The following is a 16,754-nucleotide window of genomic DNA, read 5'->3' on the forward strand; positions in this document are numbered from 1 at the left end:
ATGACTACAGGGGAAGCCAGCTGGTGACTCTGGCGCGGACAATGCAGGACTTCAACACTGCATTTAGGATCCTGAAGAATTATCCAACAAGCTGTGGAGAGTTATTAAATATTAGAGCTCTCAGAATAAAATTATAAATGATAAAGTTTATGTTTGAGAAGGATTTTCCAGGCAAGAGTGCAGAGAAGGAGTCAGACTCCAGGCAGTAATAAAGAAATAGACTTTCCTATTACGCAGAACTTTTAACAGGCACAGTGGTATGAGTCAGAGTGGATTAATGGGGGCCCAGCTTGGCTAGACAGCGATCCCAGTGACCAAGAGAAAAAACAGATAGGAAGGCTGAATTCAGTTTTGTAGTTGTAGAGTCAGAGGTGTCCAGGGGACATGTAAAAGTGGAATGCTAGAAGAACCTGTTTACAGAGGATATTTGAGCTGGGTACTGAAGGATTTTGTCAGATAGAGGAGAAAAGGTCCAAGACACAGCTAATAGGAGGGGTAGAAGCCTCACGTGTCAAAGTGCATAGTGTGTTCAGAGGCAGTGAATGGACTGGTGAGGCCAGAGTTTGGACTTACAAGAAAGGAAGGGGCCCCCAGGCAGCCACTGGGATTGGGGAGGATCCTGGAAAAATGAGAGAGGCCTATTTGGAAGGCCTTGGGGAGCTCCTGAAGGTTTCTCAGCAGAGGGAGAAGTGACACAATCAGATGTGTAAGAGACTTGCAGAAGGGGCTGCAGACCAGCTGATGGTCAGTCAGCTGAGCTGTGATACAAGTAAGAACAGATACGGCAGTAGCCATGGGAACAGAAAGGCACTGACAGCCTTGAGGGCCACTCTGAGCCTGATAGGAGGTGGAGGGGAGCCAGTCCTGGATTCCTGGGTGAATACAGTACTGGTAAAAGCTAGGGCCACACAATCCAGAAAGTTTGTAGAGAAGGACAATGAGTGGAAACTGATCTAGAGAAGACAATGGTGTCACGATGTTCTGTATAATGCTGGGAGGTGGATTGGGAGCTCAGTGGAGCACATAGCTGATTGGGGTGAAGGCTGGTTTGGAAATTATAAGAGCTCAACTGGAGTCAACTGTTCACGGAGAAGGCGGTAAGAGCGCTTGGTGCTGTCCCAGGATTATGAGTTACCCACCAGGGCTCTGTGGGATGAGTGCTGAGTTGGCCTGACAGTGAAACAAAGCCCTTTCCAGCGGGAGCTTTCATGCCTGTGCTAGGTAGGGTGCATGCTCCACGCCACTAGCATGGGGAAACCCCTTTGCCTCCTGTCCCCCCCCAGGACCAGGCTTGATAGCTCATTTGTGGTCGATGCACCTACTCTGCCGGTAGAGTTCAATAAATCTCTTTTGATACTGTATTAGCTCGGCTCGGCTGGGTACTTCATCAATCTTGCGATGCAAAATTGCTATTTCTCGATTTCTTCGAGCCTAAATGCAAAAGGGAGAAGAAGACAACACTCTTTAGTAAAAGTCTTTGGTGTTCTCTGGAGAGCCAAAACATTGCTCTCCACCACACAGAGCACAGCCACATGCCCTGGAGTGCCGGCCCAAAACTCCACTGTTGGCTTGAGGTTCCGTCTCAGATTCTGATCTTACAATACATGGGGCAGGTGTGGCTGCGGATTGGAACCACAGTGGGCATCAAAGTAATGGATAAGGAAAGAGTATTCTGAAGGGGATGGGCTGTGTGGTCAGAGAGCCTGGCCAGCCCACCAGGCCCCCAAATACTCTAGAGTAGCCAATTTCACTAGTGCCAGGTGACAAGGAACTGATGTCATGTTGCTGCCTCTGTATAAATTCCAACTCCCTTTGCCGGGTTGAAAAACTCCTGCAATTGACCCCTAAAATTCCTCTGCAGTATTTTCTCCACTGGAGATGGGGGTCTAGTGGCCACAGTGCCTCCCAGACTGTATCTGGAGAGGCAGCACAGTGCGGTTTAGCACAGGGAGAGGGCGGGCTCCCGGGGCAGCAGCTGCCAGAGGACATGGCTCAGCTCCCAGCACACACTGCCAGTCTCAGGACGGAGCAGCGCTTGGCGCGGCCTCTCCCCTGTGCCTCCTAGTCCCGGCCCCCCAGCCCTGCTTCACTCACAACAGCAGGTGTGGATCTCTAAGTCACTGGGGAACAGGAGGCTCCAAATAGAAACCCACCACCCACTCTGGTAGGAGGGAAACACGCATCGCTCCTTTTGGCCAAGGCTACACTCCCATGGGTGCTCAGGCTCTGACTCCTGTTTCTATTTTAGCAATCAAAAGATACAATTATTCATCCTTTTTACTGTATCTCTAACCTCTCCCTTTCTACTGCCTCCTTCTCATCAGTACTCTCACTCCTTTAAAAAAGCCCTTCCTTAAACCCTGGTCAACCAGCCTGTCTTCTCTTCCTGAGACCGCACCCTCTGCTCCTCTAACTCCCCATGCCCTCCAGTCATTGTCACCCCACACTATTTCTGGCGTCTCCCAACACCCCACTGAAACTGTTCTGCCACTGTCACCACACAGCTTTTCTGGGACACATCTAATGGGCAATTCTTAGCTTCCAGCAACCCTGACCATTCTCCCTACTGGGCGCTCTGCTCAGCTCCCACGAGAACGCTGGCTCCTGTTTCCTTGCCTTCAGCTGCCCACATGCTCTCAACCCTCATTCGCGGTTCCTCTGCTCCCTGGGTCTCCTCTTGGCCTACAAGTTCACAAACTCTATTATCACCTCCACAGTGCTGACACCCAACCCCCAGCCCAGACTCAATACCTATCACCTCCCTGACATTTCTACATAGTTGAGTACTCCAACCTTTAAGAGCCCCTAACGTATCTCATTAACATTTAATCACACTCCCACCTCCTTCAGCCCTATTCTTTCTCCTTTATGGCTTTTTCTTAATGAATAACACCCTACTCTCCAAGTCAGAAATCAAAGCACCACCCTTGACTCCTCTTTATCTCTTGCCCATCAATCAGTTCCAGCAGACACGGCTTCTCCATCTCTCCCCTGCCAGTTCATTTCCATCTCCACCAATCCTGCCCTGGCTTAGGTCCTTGTGAATTCACTGCAGCTTCCCTTTAGCTTGTCTGAAGCTATACACAGTTGGCCATTCGCATATAAGCTCCCTTGCACTTTGATGTATATGGATGTAGCTTGGTACTTATCTTGGTCCTCAAAGAGCCAGCCAGATCCCAGAAAATGGGCAACCCCATTTACTATTCCTGGGACTTAAGGCAACACTAAATATACAGTAGTCACACAGTCATAAACACACAGTTTACTGTCCTGATTTTATTTTATTTAGTTCCGTGTCTCTTTAAAGATTAGTACAGCATCCTTGTATCAAGGACAAATTTAACTCACCTGAATTTAACCAAACAGTTCAGCAAAATAAGCAAGAGCTGGAGATAGAAAGAACAGGGTCCCAGTGGCCTCTGCAGCCCTTTGGCCACTTCTGCCAAACCCTGCTTTCCCTTCCCAGAGTACAACACAAGTTAACTCTTGGCTTTGAGCTACTGTGAGCCAGATCCCAGCAATGTAAGAGGTTTTTGCAATGTGATTTTAACTCTATGTGAATTTGGCTTTACAGCCAAATTTAAAACCTAAATCCCCCATAACCGATGTCCTCACAAACCTCCAAGGTTATCAACTAAGACAGTTAAAGTGGGCACTCAATTTTAGAGAAAAAGTATCAGACAAGAACACTGGGACCTGAATGTTGGCTCTGGCACTTATCAGGTGCTTGATCTTGGTCAAGTACTTATAGTTCTGACTCAATTTCTTCATACAGAAAATGAGGCTAATACCTACTCTCTACCCAGAGTGACAAATCAAACAAGATGAGAGTGAAAGGTGTACTATCAGCATCTTAAACCACGAGTTACCCCCGAGAGAAGGGCAGCAAGCAGCAGCCTTAGAACGAGTCTCTAGTTCTGAGACCAAAACTCCCCATTCTGTGTCGGACAGTCACACCCAGCTAGATACATTCACGTATTTCTGTGCTCTTATGTTTTACTCACCTGTAGTAAACGGATCTTATAAAGTTTTTCTTTCTCCATATTATATCGTCTGTCTAAGTCATCCTAAAAATTGGAAAAAGACAATTATCTGAGAATAGGAAGCTTTCATTGTTTGATGAAGTCTTGAAGTTGAATGCTTTTTACCTTTCTTCCCCATTCTGAGGTCCCAAATTTCTCTTCTCAAATGGCCAAGTTTAGGGTCTGGGTCCTATGTCATGTGAGGCCTTCAACACCCTTTAACATCTTTTTCTTTTTTTTTTTTTTTTTTGGCAGAGACAGAGAGAGTCAGAGAGAGGGATAAAGAGGGACAGACAGACAAGAATGGAGAGAGATGAGAAGCATCAATTCTTCTCTGCGGTTGCTTAGTTGTTCATTGATTTCTCATATGTGCCTTGACCAGGGGGCTACAGCAGACCGAGTGACCCCTTGCTCAAGTCAGCAACCTTGGGCTCAAGCTGGTGAGCCTTGCTCAAACCTGATGAGCCCGCACTCAAGCTGGTGACCTCGGGGTCTCAAACCTGGGTCTTCCACATCCCAGTCCAATGCTCTATCCACTGCACCACCACCTGGTCAGGCATTAAAATCCCTTTATAACAATTCTTCCTTCTTCTGGGTTCCAGGCTTAATCCAGTGCTCTTGAGTAAAGTATCCCCCAAAGTGACCCAAAGAACCCACTGTCCTATGCCTCTGTGTTTGGAGACGATGCTGGTTTGCCATTTGTGTTTAGAGCTATACTGTCTAATACGATAACCACTAGCCACATGTGGCTAAGTAAATTTATATCAAATAAAAGAAAAATCAGTTTCTCAATTGCAGTGGCCACATTTCAAGGCTCAGTAACCACATGTAGCTAGAGGCTACCGTATTGGACAGTGCAGATATAGGACATTCCTACAACTGTAGAAAGTTCTTTTGGACAGCATTGAATTAAGAGAGAAACTAGCTGGCTCACCGGACCCAATGCGGTAAGAGACATGGCCAGGTGGTTTGTTGAGTAAGAGAAAGCTATATAATGGTGTCAGAAGTGTCCCCTTCCCAAACACACACATATGCACACGCATGCATGCACACACACCATACATGCACGCACACACACACAGAAAGGGAGAGGGAGAGAGAAACAACACACAGTCTCCTCCCCAGGGCTCAGCTGTAGGCAAACCCTACAGACTTCACTACAGGAGTCCTGAAGTTCATTTTCTACAAGTTCTAAGCTGAAAGGGAGGAGAAACCCTAATGAAGGGAAACGTTTAGAGGCTGTCCTACTCCTCTTTTCCTCTCCTCTCCCTTTTCTCTTTCTCCTGGAGGTTTGCTGGAGCTCTGGAGTCCTGGGAGCACTCTAACCCAGGACAGGGATCAGCAAGCTATGGCCCCAAGAAGTCCTACAGTTCTTGGGCCAAGTTCAACTCTCTATTTCTGTAAAGTTTCATTGGGACACAGCCACGTCCTTGATTTACATATTGGCTATGATCTCTATAGCAGACTTACTGTCTGGCCCTTCACAGCTTGCTGACCCTGGACGGTAGCAGCATAGAGAGGAGTCCCTTCCCTGGGCGCTACCTGCACCCCTTACAGCCTATGTGGCCTCGCTCCTTGTCAGCACAGATGCCTGAGGACAGACAGAACACCTGCACAAGGTGCGAGGACCCCACCTCTGAAATGGTGGCGTTCGGGTCGTCCCTGCTGAGATCCTGCCTCCATCGGGGGGGCCAGCTGTGTAAAATGGGGCAATGCTCCTAACAGCCCACAGATAGGAGCTGGCCAGAGAGAAAACTAAAGCAGGCATGAGAAACTATCATGGGAGAGAAAGGCCGGCCGCCACACCCACAGAGGACACCAGCGGCCCGACAATGGCCAGGTACTTACATTATGAGTCATTGCAGGGGCGGGGGCACTGTCCGGCTCCCCACTGGAGGGGTTCTGAAATGATCAATAGTAAAGAAACAGCTTCTGAGTAAGGTGCATGGGGTAAGAGCTGAGGGTGCAGATGTTGGAAGGAGTGGAATGAAGCCCAGTTGATCAGGAAACAGAATTTGAACAGTTGTGTATGGTCCCAGATTTTAAATTATTCTTAAATCTGTTTCACATGAATAAGCTCACCTTGTCTTTGAATGTAACAATCCCCCTAAGGAGATGCGAATGCTGAGGAGAGAAATGGGATCCAAGAAATCTGGGCTGTGTGCGAACTCAGAAGCTGACTGACAATGGGAGCCTCCAAGGTTCAGCGTTTTAGAAACTGAAAGGGCAGGTTGCGTGACGATGGCCGCAGGACCCCAGTGCACTGCACAGCCAGATCCTGCCGTCCCCCTTCTCACTGGTGGAATGAGTGGTGCGGCCTGGCTGAAAGTGCAGAAGCCATCACGCCCGGAGACCACGGCGTCTCTCCCGGCCCCTCAGCCACGGGGCAGGGCGCACTCCTGCCGGCTGGATGGCACAAGGCCCTTTCCTTTCCTGAGCCTCAAGTCCCACATTATCACAGGGAGATGGTGCCATCAGTGAGTTTTAAGGCCTCATCCAACTCCTACATCCCAAGCACAGGGGTGCTCAGGAAATAACCTTCAAATCAAATGTGAGACGGGGAAAAAAAACACAGCAATTCTTAAAATATCACTTGGGAAACACAGCAATTCTTAAAATATCACTTGGGAGGGAAACACCTCTTTCCTGTCCTTGTGTTACAACGTAACACCTGATGGAAATCTCCACCAGCTCCCCAGGAGAGCCAGCCTTTGCTCAGAGAGCCAGACATGCTCCTCAGGTCCCAAAAGGCACCGCGCTGCGGGAGCTCTGGCACAAGGCCAGCCCTGCTCCACTGTTCCCTGCTCACTGCTGCCTTGTAAGGGGGCATGTCCATGGGCAGGAGTGAAGGGGGAAAGGAGTAAGCTGGGACCAAATGTAGAGAAGGACAGGGTGAGTAGGAAAGAGAGCGCAGACGGTTCCTGAAAACACCCATTCCCTAAAGGGAGAAGAGCGGAGACTTGTAATCTGGTAACTGGTCTGGGCTAGCTGCCATCCACACTGCTGCTGCCTCTTCCCGCCAGAAGAAAGAAAAGGGGAGGAAGGGGTGCCTATGAACACCATGTGATGAGACCAGTTGAGAAAGGCACATGCAGGGGGCCAGGTTAGGGGTTCGTCCTTCCTGGGGTTAGTACTTTAGAGGTTTTTTTATTTTTATTCATTTTTAGAGAGGAGAAAGAGACAGAGAGGGAGAGAGAGGAGAGAGAGACGGAGAGAGAGACAGAGAGAGAGAAGGGGGGAGGAGCTGGAAGCATCAAGTCCCATATGTGCCTTGACCAGGCAAGCCCAGGGTTTCGAACTGGCGACCTCAGCATTTCCAGGTCGACGCTTTATCCACTGCGCCACCACAGGTCAGGCGGGGTTAGTACTTTAGAAACCTCTCCACAGTCTGTTGTCAGAGCAGCGCCTATTGGTGTGAGGACTGCCAAGTCTTACCTTTTCTTCCCCACCTGGTGCGCGCTCAGCTTTCAAGTTCTCGATTTCCTGCTGCAGCCGCACCATCTCTTCCTGTAAGAGTGACAGAGATAGTTACAAAACTTGGACATGCCTGACCAGGCGGTGGCGCAGTGGACAGAGTGCCAAATTGGGATGCGAAAGACCCAGGTTCAAAACCCCGACATCGCCAGCTTAAGCGTGGGCTCATCCGGCTTGAGCACGGGGTCATTGGCTTGAGCATGGGATCCTAGTCATGACCCATGGTCACTGGCTTGAAGCCCAAAGGTCACTGGCTTGAAGTCCAAGGTCACTGGCTTGAGCAAGGGGTCACTCGCTCTGCTGTAGTCCCCTGGTCACAGCACATATGAGAAAGCAATCAATGAATAACTAAGAAGCTGCAATGAATTGATGTTTCTCATCTCTCTCTCTTCCTGTCTGTCCCTGTCTCTCTCTTTGTCTCTGTCAAAAACAAAAAAACAAAAAACTTGGACAAGTTAGAAATTGGATGCATTTTTTAAAACTCGACCCAGAATCTTATTTTCACATTTTGTGAGTTTATGCTAAGACAAGTCCATTAGGAACTAGCTGCCCTTATCTCCACTTTTCAACCTGGGAAAGCTTTTGTCAGGAGGCGACAGGCAGCTGTTCTCCGGTCAGAAGGGCCTTCTCTGTAAAGGGCAGCAGCGCTAGGGCATGAAATGAATGGGTGGCTTGACGCCCACTTTCAATCGGCCTTCACTGTCTCCCCTCCTCCACAGCCTGTCCACTTTCCTGGTCCCCTCCAACCTGCAGCCCTACCTCACCGAGCCCCTCCCCTCCACCTGCCATCCTCACCTGCCCTTAAGTAAGATCCAGCTTCCAGATGGCGCCTGAGCCAGATGGGCCTCTCCTCTCACACAGAGCTCGCTGGGCCCCGTTCCCGGCCTCTGCTGTGCTCACAGGCACCGGTGCCCCCATCACCCCCACTACCGGATGAGTTCCCAGGTGGCAGAAACGAGGGCTTACACACACACAGACACCCCAGGTTTGCCGGACATCCCTGGTTCTATATAATGTTATCCTTTAATATTTGATAAGACTTCTTTTAAATACATTTGTAAATTAGAAAACATTGTTTGTAAGACTGTGCTCTCAATTTTGGGTTTTGGCACTCACAGTTCCTAATCTAACTCACTCCTGGTGCCCTTGGAGAGTGCCTACCACAGTGCTCTATTCCTCTCCCGCGACTGACCCCTGACTGCTGGATGGACCCACTTTTCTGACTGCACCTGGACAGGATGGCACCCAGGACAAGGGGAGGCAAAGCAAGACATACATTTTACAAGAGTTCTGGTTGAATGTCTGTTGACACCAAACAACACTTACTCGACAATGTGCTTTAAACTCCTGTTCCTGGCTTTTCAGGTTCTCATTCATGGCTACGAGTGCTCTCAAGTTCTGTAGGATACTGATGAGAAAAAAACCAAAAAAATGACATATAGCAAGCCATTATGATTGTATGAGTCACAGATAAAAACAGGTCCCTGGCTAAAAAAGAATTTCCTTTTTAATTTTCTTTGTCTCTCTCTAGTGTCCAATGGGTTCTTCACAAACGATGAAGACTGCCATTATGTAACTGACATCATTATTCATTTAAGTGCTAGAGTCCATCTGGCTACCCCTAAACAAACATCACAGAATGCAGAATTAAAATTCCACCTGCAGAAACAGCAAGGAGTTTCAGAGTACTGGACATACTTAGTGATACCAATTTCCAAACAGTACTCAAAGCACAGACAGAATGAAAATCATTTTTAATATCCATTCTGAAAAGGATATTACAGTCATTAAACACACTAATTTGAAAATAAAAATGTCAAGTGTCTAATAGTACTTTTGCTTCATATCATGACAGACGGGTTTCTAATTATAAAGCCATGTAAGCTGTGATTACTTCTTTGCTAAAAATGTCTCTCAAACCCAGAACTGCCAAGTTTGTGCCTGAAGCCTTTCATGATTTCATAATCTCATTCAAGTGAGTGACACTTAAGAGATTTTACCACCCAAACAGATTGGTGACAAAATGTGAAATGTAAGTACTTCTTTGATATAACTTAAATTGTGTAAAGACAATGCATTTAAAATAAAACAAACAAACAAACAAAAAACCCCAACAATGCAGCAGCTGTTCTTGGCAGAAAAGACTGCACCTTTACTCCTAAGGAGACATGGCCAGAATGAGCGCTGTTAAGAACTGGTAACTATGGTCAACTCCAGGGAGAACTGGGTGTCTGAGGGATGGGGTGGGCAACTCTTCACCACATGCTATTTTGTACTGTGAATGTATTACTTAGTTTTTAAAAACAGAAAAATGAAAAAACATTAAAACCCCAAAACATAGTGCTTCTGATCCCCAGGGCAACTGGAAGGAACAGGCAGACCAAGCTGACCTCAGCGTGTGCTGGAGCAGCGGCACCCTCTGGGCAGCACGTGAAAAGCGCTACCTGTATGAGAACAAATGCATGACCCCCGGCTCCTTAGTCTGTGTTCCAACCAATGAAGCCACTAGGTTCTGGCAAAGTTCCTTTCCTCAGAGAGAAACTGGGCACATGCTGAGACCTCTTACCTTGGGTCAGCTTTGGATTCTATCTTCTCGAGGGCAGCCTGTTCCCTGTCCAGTTTCTCACTGTAACTCTTCAACTGCAAGAGAGAATGGGGGCACTGTGGCTAGAGCTGAGGGAGTCCAGACAGTGGCTCCTCTATCCTCGGTCCCCTCAGTTCCACCTGTGCTCCACTCTGACAGTCCGAGCCCACAGGATGGCCGTGGAGGGAAACCTGGAGAGGTCGACAGCAGATCCTTCCTGATGCACGCTGCTGGTTAATAAAACCTCCGCAACAGCTTTCAATCACAGCAGCAAATAGATAAAAAGTCAATAGTAACTTGACAACAGGTGTCTTTCAGCAGGAAGGGGGAAATAAATGAGTTTCTATGACAGACAGACCTGGGTCTGAATTTCAGAATGCCAGCATCATGGCTATTAATAGGGACAGGGTTAAATCTATCTTCTTGAATAATTTCAGCTTTATTTTCTGAGTCAGATAGATTTCTAAAACATTTTTATAAACATTAAGTGTAACTTATAAAGTGTACGATTATATCATATAATAGAATACTAAGTTGCTATTAAAAACATAATGTAGCCTGACCGGGCAGTGGCGCAGTGGATAAAGCGTCAGACTAGGATGCAGAGGACTCAGGTTCGAGACCCCAAGGTCGCCAGCTTGAGTGCCGGCTTATCTGGCTTGAGCAAAGATCACCAGCTTGGACTCAAGGTCTGCTGTAGCCCCACGGTCAAGGCACATATGAGAAAGCAATCAATGAACTAAGGTGTCGCACCAAAAAACTGATGATTGATGCTTCTCATCTCTCTCCGTTCCTGTCTGTCTGTCCCTATCCATCCCTCTCTCTGACTCTCTGTCTCTGTAAAAAAACAACAACAGCCTAACCAGGCGGTGGCGCAGTGGATAGAGGGTCGAACTGGGATGCAGAGGACCCGGGTTCGCGACCCCGAGGTCGCCAGCTTGAGTGTGGGCTCATCTGGTTTGAGGAAAGGCCCACTGGCTTGAACCCAAGGTCGCTGGCTCCAGCAAGGGGTTACTCGGTCTGCTGAAGGCCCGCGGTCAAGGCACATATGAGAAAGCAATCAATGAACAACTAAGGTGTTGCAACGTGCAATGAAAAACTAATGATTGATGCTTCTCATCTCTCTCCGTTCCTGTCTGTCCCTGTCTATCCCTCTCTCTGTGACTCACTCTCTCTCTAAAAAATAATAAATAAATAAATAAAAATTAAAAAAAAAGAAAAAACAAACAAAAAAAACAACACAACAAAATATTTGGATTTCTCATAAGAAAACATTTCTAAATGCATAGAAAGAATATATGGGCTTACAAAGGAAACCAATTACACTGAAATACTGATATCAAATAATAAAAGTAAATTTATACAAAAAAACATAATGTTTTTTATGATGATCTCTAATATCTACTGTTACATGAAGAAAAGGTACAAAACCACAAGTATAATATGCACCCACAATTAGCGTAAAGGAATGTATGTACTAAGTGCATACATGTATAAAGGAAAATTCATGTTACTTGTATATATATAATGTACTTCCGGAAAGAGTTATAAGAAACTGGTTACACTGGTTACCTCTAGAGACTATATGGCTGAGTTACAGGAATACACTTTTTGTACTTTCTAAATTTTGAGCCATGTGAATGTGTTACCTATTTAAAAAGCAACTTAAAAAAAGTTCCAAGGGTTCTAGTTGAAAATGAAAGACCAAACACAAGTTGCAGAAGCCCCTTCTTTCCTTAGATCCTAAAAAGTCCAGACTATTATGTTGAAACAAGGGACTAGAAAGATGGCCAACAGGCAGTAATGGAGTGAGGGTACCAGTGGTGTGAAATTAGCGACGCAGGTGACTGGCTAGTAGGGTGGAGACATGCATCAGGGACAGACAGCCAGCTAAGCAACCCAGCCTGGCTCCCTCTACCCATAAGTTAATTCAAGAGCTGATGCTGGAGTCACAGGGGCAGGGCCCCAGGGCAAGGCCCCAGAGCCCACAATAACCAGGGTAAATGAAGAGATCCCCAACCCTGAATAATAGTTACCACTGGCCAATACCACCAAAGAGTGGATTCACCCTTCTAAAAATAATCACATGAAGCAGGCTGCATAAAATGAATACAAAATCCACTGTTGGAAACAAGAAGTTTGAGAATCAAAGACAGGTACACCACCAAGAATTATCAAACATCTGAAGAAAAATAAAACCATAAAAAAGATATATCAGCTGTGGCCAATTGGCTCAGTGGTAGAGTGTCGGCCTGGCATGTGGAAGTCCAGGTTAGATTCCTGGACAGAGCACACAGGAAAAGCACCCATCTGCTTCTCCACCTTTCCCCCACTCCTTCCTGTCTGTCTCTCTCTTCCCCTCCAACAGCCAAGGCTCCACTGCAGCAATGTTGGCCTGGGCACTGAGGACGGTTCCATGGCCTCCGCCTCAGGTGATAGAGTGGCTCCTATTGCAGCGGAGCAACGCCCCAGATAGGCAGAGCATCGCCCCCTGGTGGGCATGCCAGGTCGATGCCAGTAGGGTGCATGCAGGAGTCTGTCTCTGCCTCCTTGCTTATCACTTCAAAAAAATACAAAAAAAAAAAAGAGATATATCAACTCAACATGAATTTTGATCTGAAGAAATAGTTTATAGGTCAAGAAAAACTTTAGACAATTAATGATTTTAGAGAAACAAGACAGAGTAGTGCATATATTAAAGAGGATCAAGCTCACAAATAGGAAATTAAAACTGTGATTACTGAAATTAAAAAGTGTACTGGTGCCTGACCAGGCAGTGGTGCAGTGCATAGAGCGTTGGACTGGGACGCAGAGGACCCAGGCTTGAAACCCTGAGGTTGCCGGCTTGAGCGCAGGCTCATCCGGCTTGAGCACCAAGTAGCTGGCTTGAGCTGGGATCATAGACAGGACCCCATAGTTGCTGGCTTGAGTCCAAGGTCGCTGGCTTGAGCAAGGGGTTACTTGCTCTGCTGTAGCCCCCCGGTCAAGGCACATATGAGAAAGCAATCAGTGAACAACTAAGGTGCTGCAATGAAGAATTGATGCTTCTCATCTCTCTCTCTTCCTGTCTGCCTGCCTCTATCTGTCCCTCTCTCTGTCTCTGTTACAAAAACAAAACAAAACAAAAAAACAGCAATGTACTGGTGACAATACAGGGGCCAGCCAGTCTCCTGGCCTTCTTGCAGCGGTGTCCAGCCTCCCTGACCCCAAGCTGTCCTCTACTTCTATGCTCAGCTTTACTTTTCCTAACTTACTGGAAAGATAGGTCTCTTCTGTGTTTTAGTACCAGTAGGATATCCCGGAAGGGCAGGTTTCACTGGAAAGGTAAAAGCTGGGAATACTGGTGTGAAAGGGTTCAGCGTGTTCACTTTGCCCAACCTTTGCCTATAATACATAAGGAGAACGAGGCCTCAACGCAAAGTTCATTATATATTCTGTGGCCTGGTCTTCAGTATTCTGAGCAAATCTAGCTTCTTCATAAGCAGTTCAGAACTAGGTTTTGTAGAGCTTCCCACTTCTGTAGATGGGAATAAGTTTGACTGTTCCTCTCTGAGAGGTCTTCGGGGCCAGAAGGCCAGCCGGGTCCTCTTTGTGACCTTTCTTAGTTCCCCTCTCTGCAGAACAGGAATGATAACAGTGTGTCATTAGGGCTTCTGTGAAGATTCATTGGACTAATACAAGCGAGGTGCCCAGAACACCCTAGCACATAGTAATGCTGGCTGAGGATAGAAAGATTACCTCTTATTATTGACTTAAATCACACTTCTACCTTTCTAGTGCTTGCAAGCAGCTCAACAAATATTTGATTTAGTGTCCAGGATAAAAAGCCACTTAGGAGTTATATCCTAAGTCATACATGTGGTTTAGGAAATTAACATCCCGATATTTTGCTTTCAGTCTTTTCCAGACCGTGTATACAAAGACTGATCCATGACTTGGCAAATTGCAGCATTAAAAGTGTGATAGCAGCAGAAATTCTACCCCAGGGGTTTGCCATCTAATCCGTAAGAAACACAGCCACAGGCAGTGAAAAGAAAACTGATCTGTTCTAATGCAACGCAGGCGTCTTTAGGGAGAAGCAAATTTCTTTTTACTCTGATTGCCCTTTTTAAACGTCCTGACAATAATCAAAGAGACTAGTCCAGGTCAGAACTGAAAAACCTTATCAGGTTTATATTGCTATAAACATAAAATTTTTAAATGGACAAATTTCATGTGAAATTTAAAAGAACAGGGACGGGTTTGGTTTCAGAGATCTCTCTGCAGACCAGTCTGGTTTCTACAAGGTCCAGAGAGGACGAGGTGGGTCTCGCAGTGAGGCCTCGTGGGTGCAGCCACAGCCCGAGCGCCACAAGCACAATCAGAGCCTTTCTGACCCAATGGGGGCAGCTCTACAGGAAGACAAGGACAGCAATATCTTACTGCCCTCATGGCAGAGCCACACCAGAGGTGCTGCTCTCCTCACCTGGCTTCCCAGGCTTCAGACGTGGATGTAAGCAACACTATCGATGACGGGAGACAGTATACTCAGAACCTGGGTTAAAAATGAGTCACATGCTTCAAACTAAACCCCCTCTTCCTCTTGAGAACCCCTCCCCCATCCCACTTGGGCTTAATCAGTCACCTTGCAGAATGAATTATGTCACTGTGGTTCTCTCGTATTGTAAACAGAAACCGTCTCCCTCTCATGGATATTAGTATTTTGGAGCTACTCTACAACCTGCAGCTTGAGCAGGGGCCATTTACTGTGAGTAACCTTCACGTTCCTCTGTGTCGCCCGCCCCTGCAGATCAGGCCCACTCTCCTCAGGAAGCCTATCCTGACTCTTGCACCCACTCAGTGATCTCTCCCGCCTAATCCGCTGCTGGGTTAGAGCGTGGAAGCATGGATAAATTGATGGCATGGGTCAGGCACTGTCATATGATTGTGCTGTGCCCCTAAATGGACCTGTGCCCTGAGAAGGAAATGACTCCCCCACACAGACCGATGACACATGGCACTCCATTGACAGTGTAGATCAAAAATGACCCTTAAGAAGCCCAAGGAGGAAGGCAAATCTGCTCACCTCTGTCAGCACTGCCTTTTTTTCATCGTATCTGGCTTGTAGGCTGGTATGGTTTGCTTGCAGCTGTAGATGAAAAATAAAAGACACCTGCTGTCATTTGATTCTTACAACAAAGACATGCATAATCTCCCCACTGCTCGAATGAAAAAATGGAAGCTCAGAAAGATTTAAATTGAGCAAACCTAAAAATTTTAGAAAGGTTGCCAACAACAAATAAAGAAGAAAACTCATACATAATTAGCACCAACTACATGTCAAGAGATACAGTAGATATCTCTGCATAAATACTATCACTAAACCTGATATTCAGTGGAATACTATCCTTATTTTATAGATGGTAGATAAAGACTCAGAAGGGTTAAATTACTTGACTGAAGCTTCATAGCTGAAAACTGATCAAGCCCTGATTTAAATTCAGGTCTAACTTGTCTGTATGGCTACAACTGATTTGGTGAACCAACTCCCCATTCACAGAACACAAACTGCATTTCAGCTCTTAGGATTCTAGCACAGAGTAGGAGTGGCAGGTACACAATGCAAGATAGAAGGACACTAAGAGAAAGAATTAGCTTTATGTTCAAAGTTACATAGACTGTAAGTGTGCATCTAAAAAATGTCACTTTCCTTTTCCTAACTAAGAAGGTATAACCTTGTGCTGCCTATGAACTTTTAGAAATCTGCAAACAGCCCATTAAAAGTTCAAAGGGCCTGACCAGGCAGTGGCACAGTGGATAGAGCGTTGGACTGGAATGCCAAGGACCCAGGCTTGAGACCCCGAGGTCGCCAGCTTGAGCGTGCACTCATCTGGTTTGAGCAGAAACCCACCAGCTTGGACCCAAGGTCACTGGCTTGAGCAAGGGGTTACTCGGTCTGCTGAAGGCCCGCGGTCAAGGCACATATGAGAAAGCAATCAATGAACAACTAAGATGTTGCAATGAAAAACTAATGATTGATGCTTCTCATCTGTCTCCGTTCCTGTCTGTCTGTCCCTATCTGTCCCTCTCTCTGATTCCCTCTGTCTCTGTAAAAAAAAAAAAAAAAAAAAAAAAGGGTTCAAAGGTTTTGTACTTTTCTACTTTTAAAAATGGGAAGTGGCAGAAAATCATCATCAGGTTCTTTGTTACCTGTGTACAAATTAACGAGACATTGTATCCTGTATCTCAAGTTATGTCAAAATAACTTGCCCCATCCTTGAACCTATAAGCAACTTCTTGAGATTTATGTCATCTTCAGAAATCATTACTCCTTAATAATACTTCAGACAGTTACACTTGACCCGAGTCTATCAGGAAGCAGATTCAAACAGAGCAGAAGTGATACTGAAGGGGGCAGCAGGGCTCTGCCTTCTCCCTCTTCAAAGGAAGCCATATGCAAGGAGTTTTCATGAACCTGCCTATAATCGGTAGGTGAGAGTAGTTCTGGAGAAAATTTTCTTTTTTTTCTATTGAAATACTAGTAACTTAACTCTTTTTTAACAAAGTATTTTTTATTTTATTTTATTTTATTTTTTTATTCATTTTAGAGAGGAGAGGGAGAGACAGAGAGAGAGAGAGACAGAGGAGAGAGAGAGAGAGAGAGAGAGAGAAGGGGGGAGGAGCTGGAAGCATCA

The 16,754-nt window shown here is 46.3% G+C and overlaps 1 protein-coding gene across 4 annotated transcripts in view; it reads right to left on the minus strand.

Annotated features, from left to right (window-relative positions):
• CCDC93 (coiled-coil domain containing 93) overlaps nucleotides 1–16,754 on the minus strand; it is a 94,638-nt gene that overhangs the window by 13,611 nt on the left and 64,273 nt on the right. For all 4 annotated transcript variants that reach the window (XM_066281160.1, XM_066281161.1, XM_066281163.1 and 1 more), the window contains 7 exons: nucleotides 15,146–15,208; nucleotides 10,063–10,136; nucleotides 8,823–8,904; nucleotides 7,458–7,529; nucleotides 5,871–5,924; nucleotides 4,005–4,067; nucleotides 1,323–1,431 (listed from right to left, as the gene is read on the minus strand). In XM_066281160.1, coding sequence (XP_066137257.1) covers nucleotides 1,323–1,431; nucleotides 4,005–4,067; nucleotides 5,871–5,924; nucleotides 7,458–7,529; nucleotides 8,823–8,904; nucleotides 10,063–10,136; nucleotides 15,146–15,208 — 517 coding nt within the window. The remainder of the gene's footprint in view (nucleotides 1–1,322; nucleotides 1,432–4,004; nucleotides 4,068–5,870; nucleotides 5,925–7,457; nucleotides 7,530–8,822; nucleotides 8,905–10,062; nucleotides 10,137–15,145; nucleotides 15,209–16,754) is intronic.

This window comes from Saccopteryx bilineata, chromosome 5 (assembly GCF_036850765.1).
Source record: "Saccopteryx bilineata isolate mSacBil1 chromosome 5, mSacBil1_pri_phased_curated, whole genome shotgun sequence".
Classification (NCBI taxonomy): domain Eukaryota; kingdom Metazoa; phylum Chordata; class Mammalia; order Chiroptera; family Emballonuridae; genus Saccopteryx; species Saccopteryx bilineata.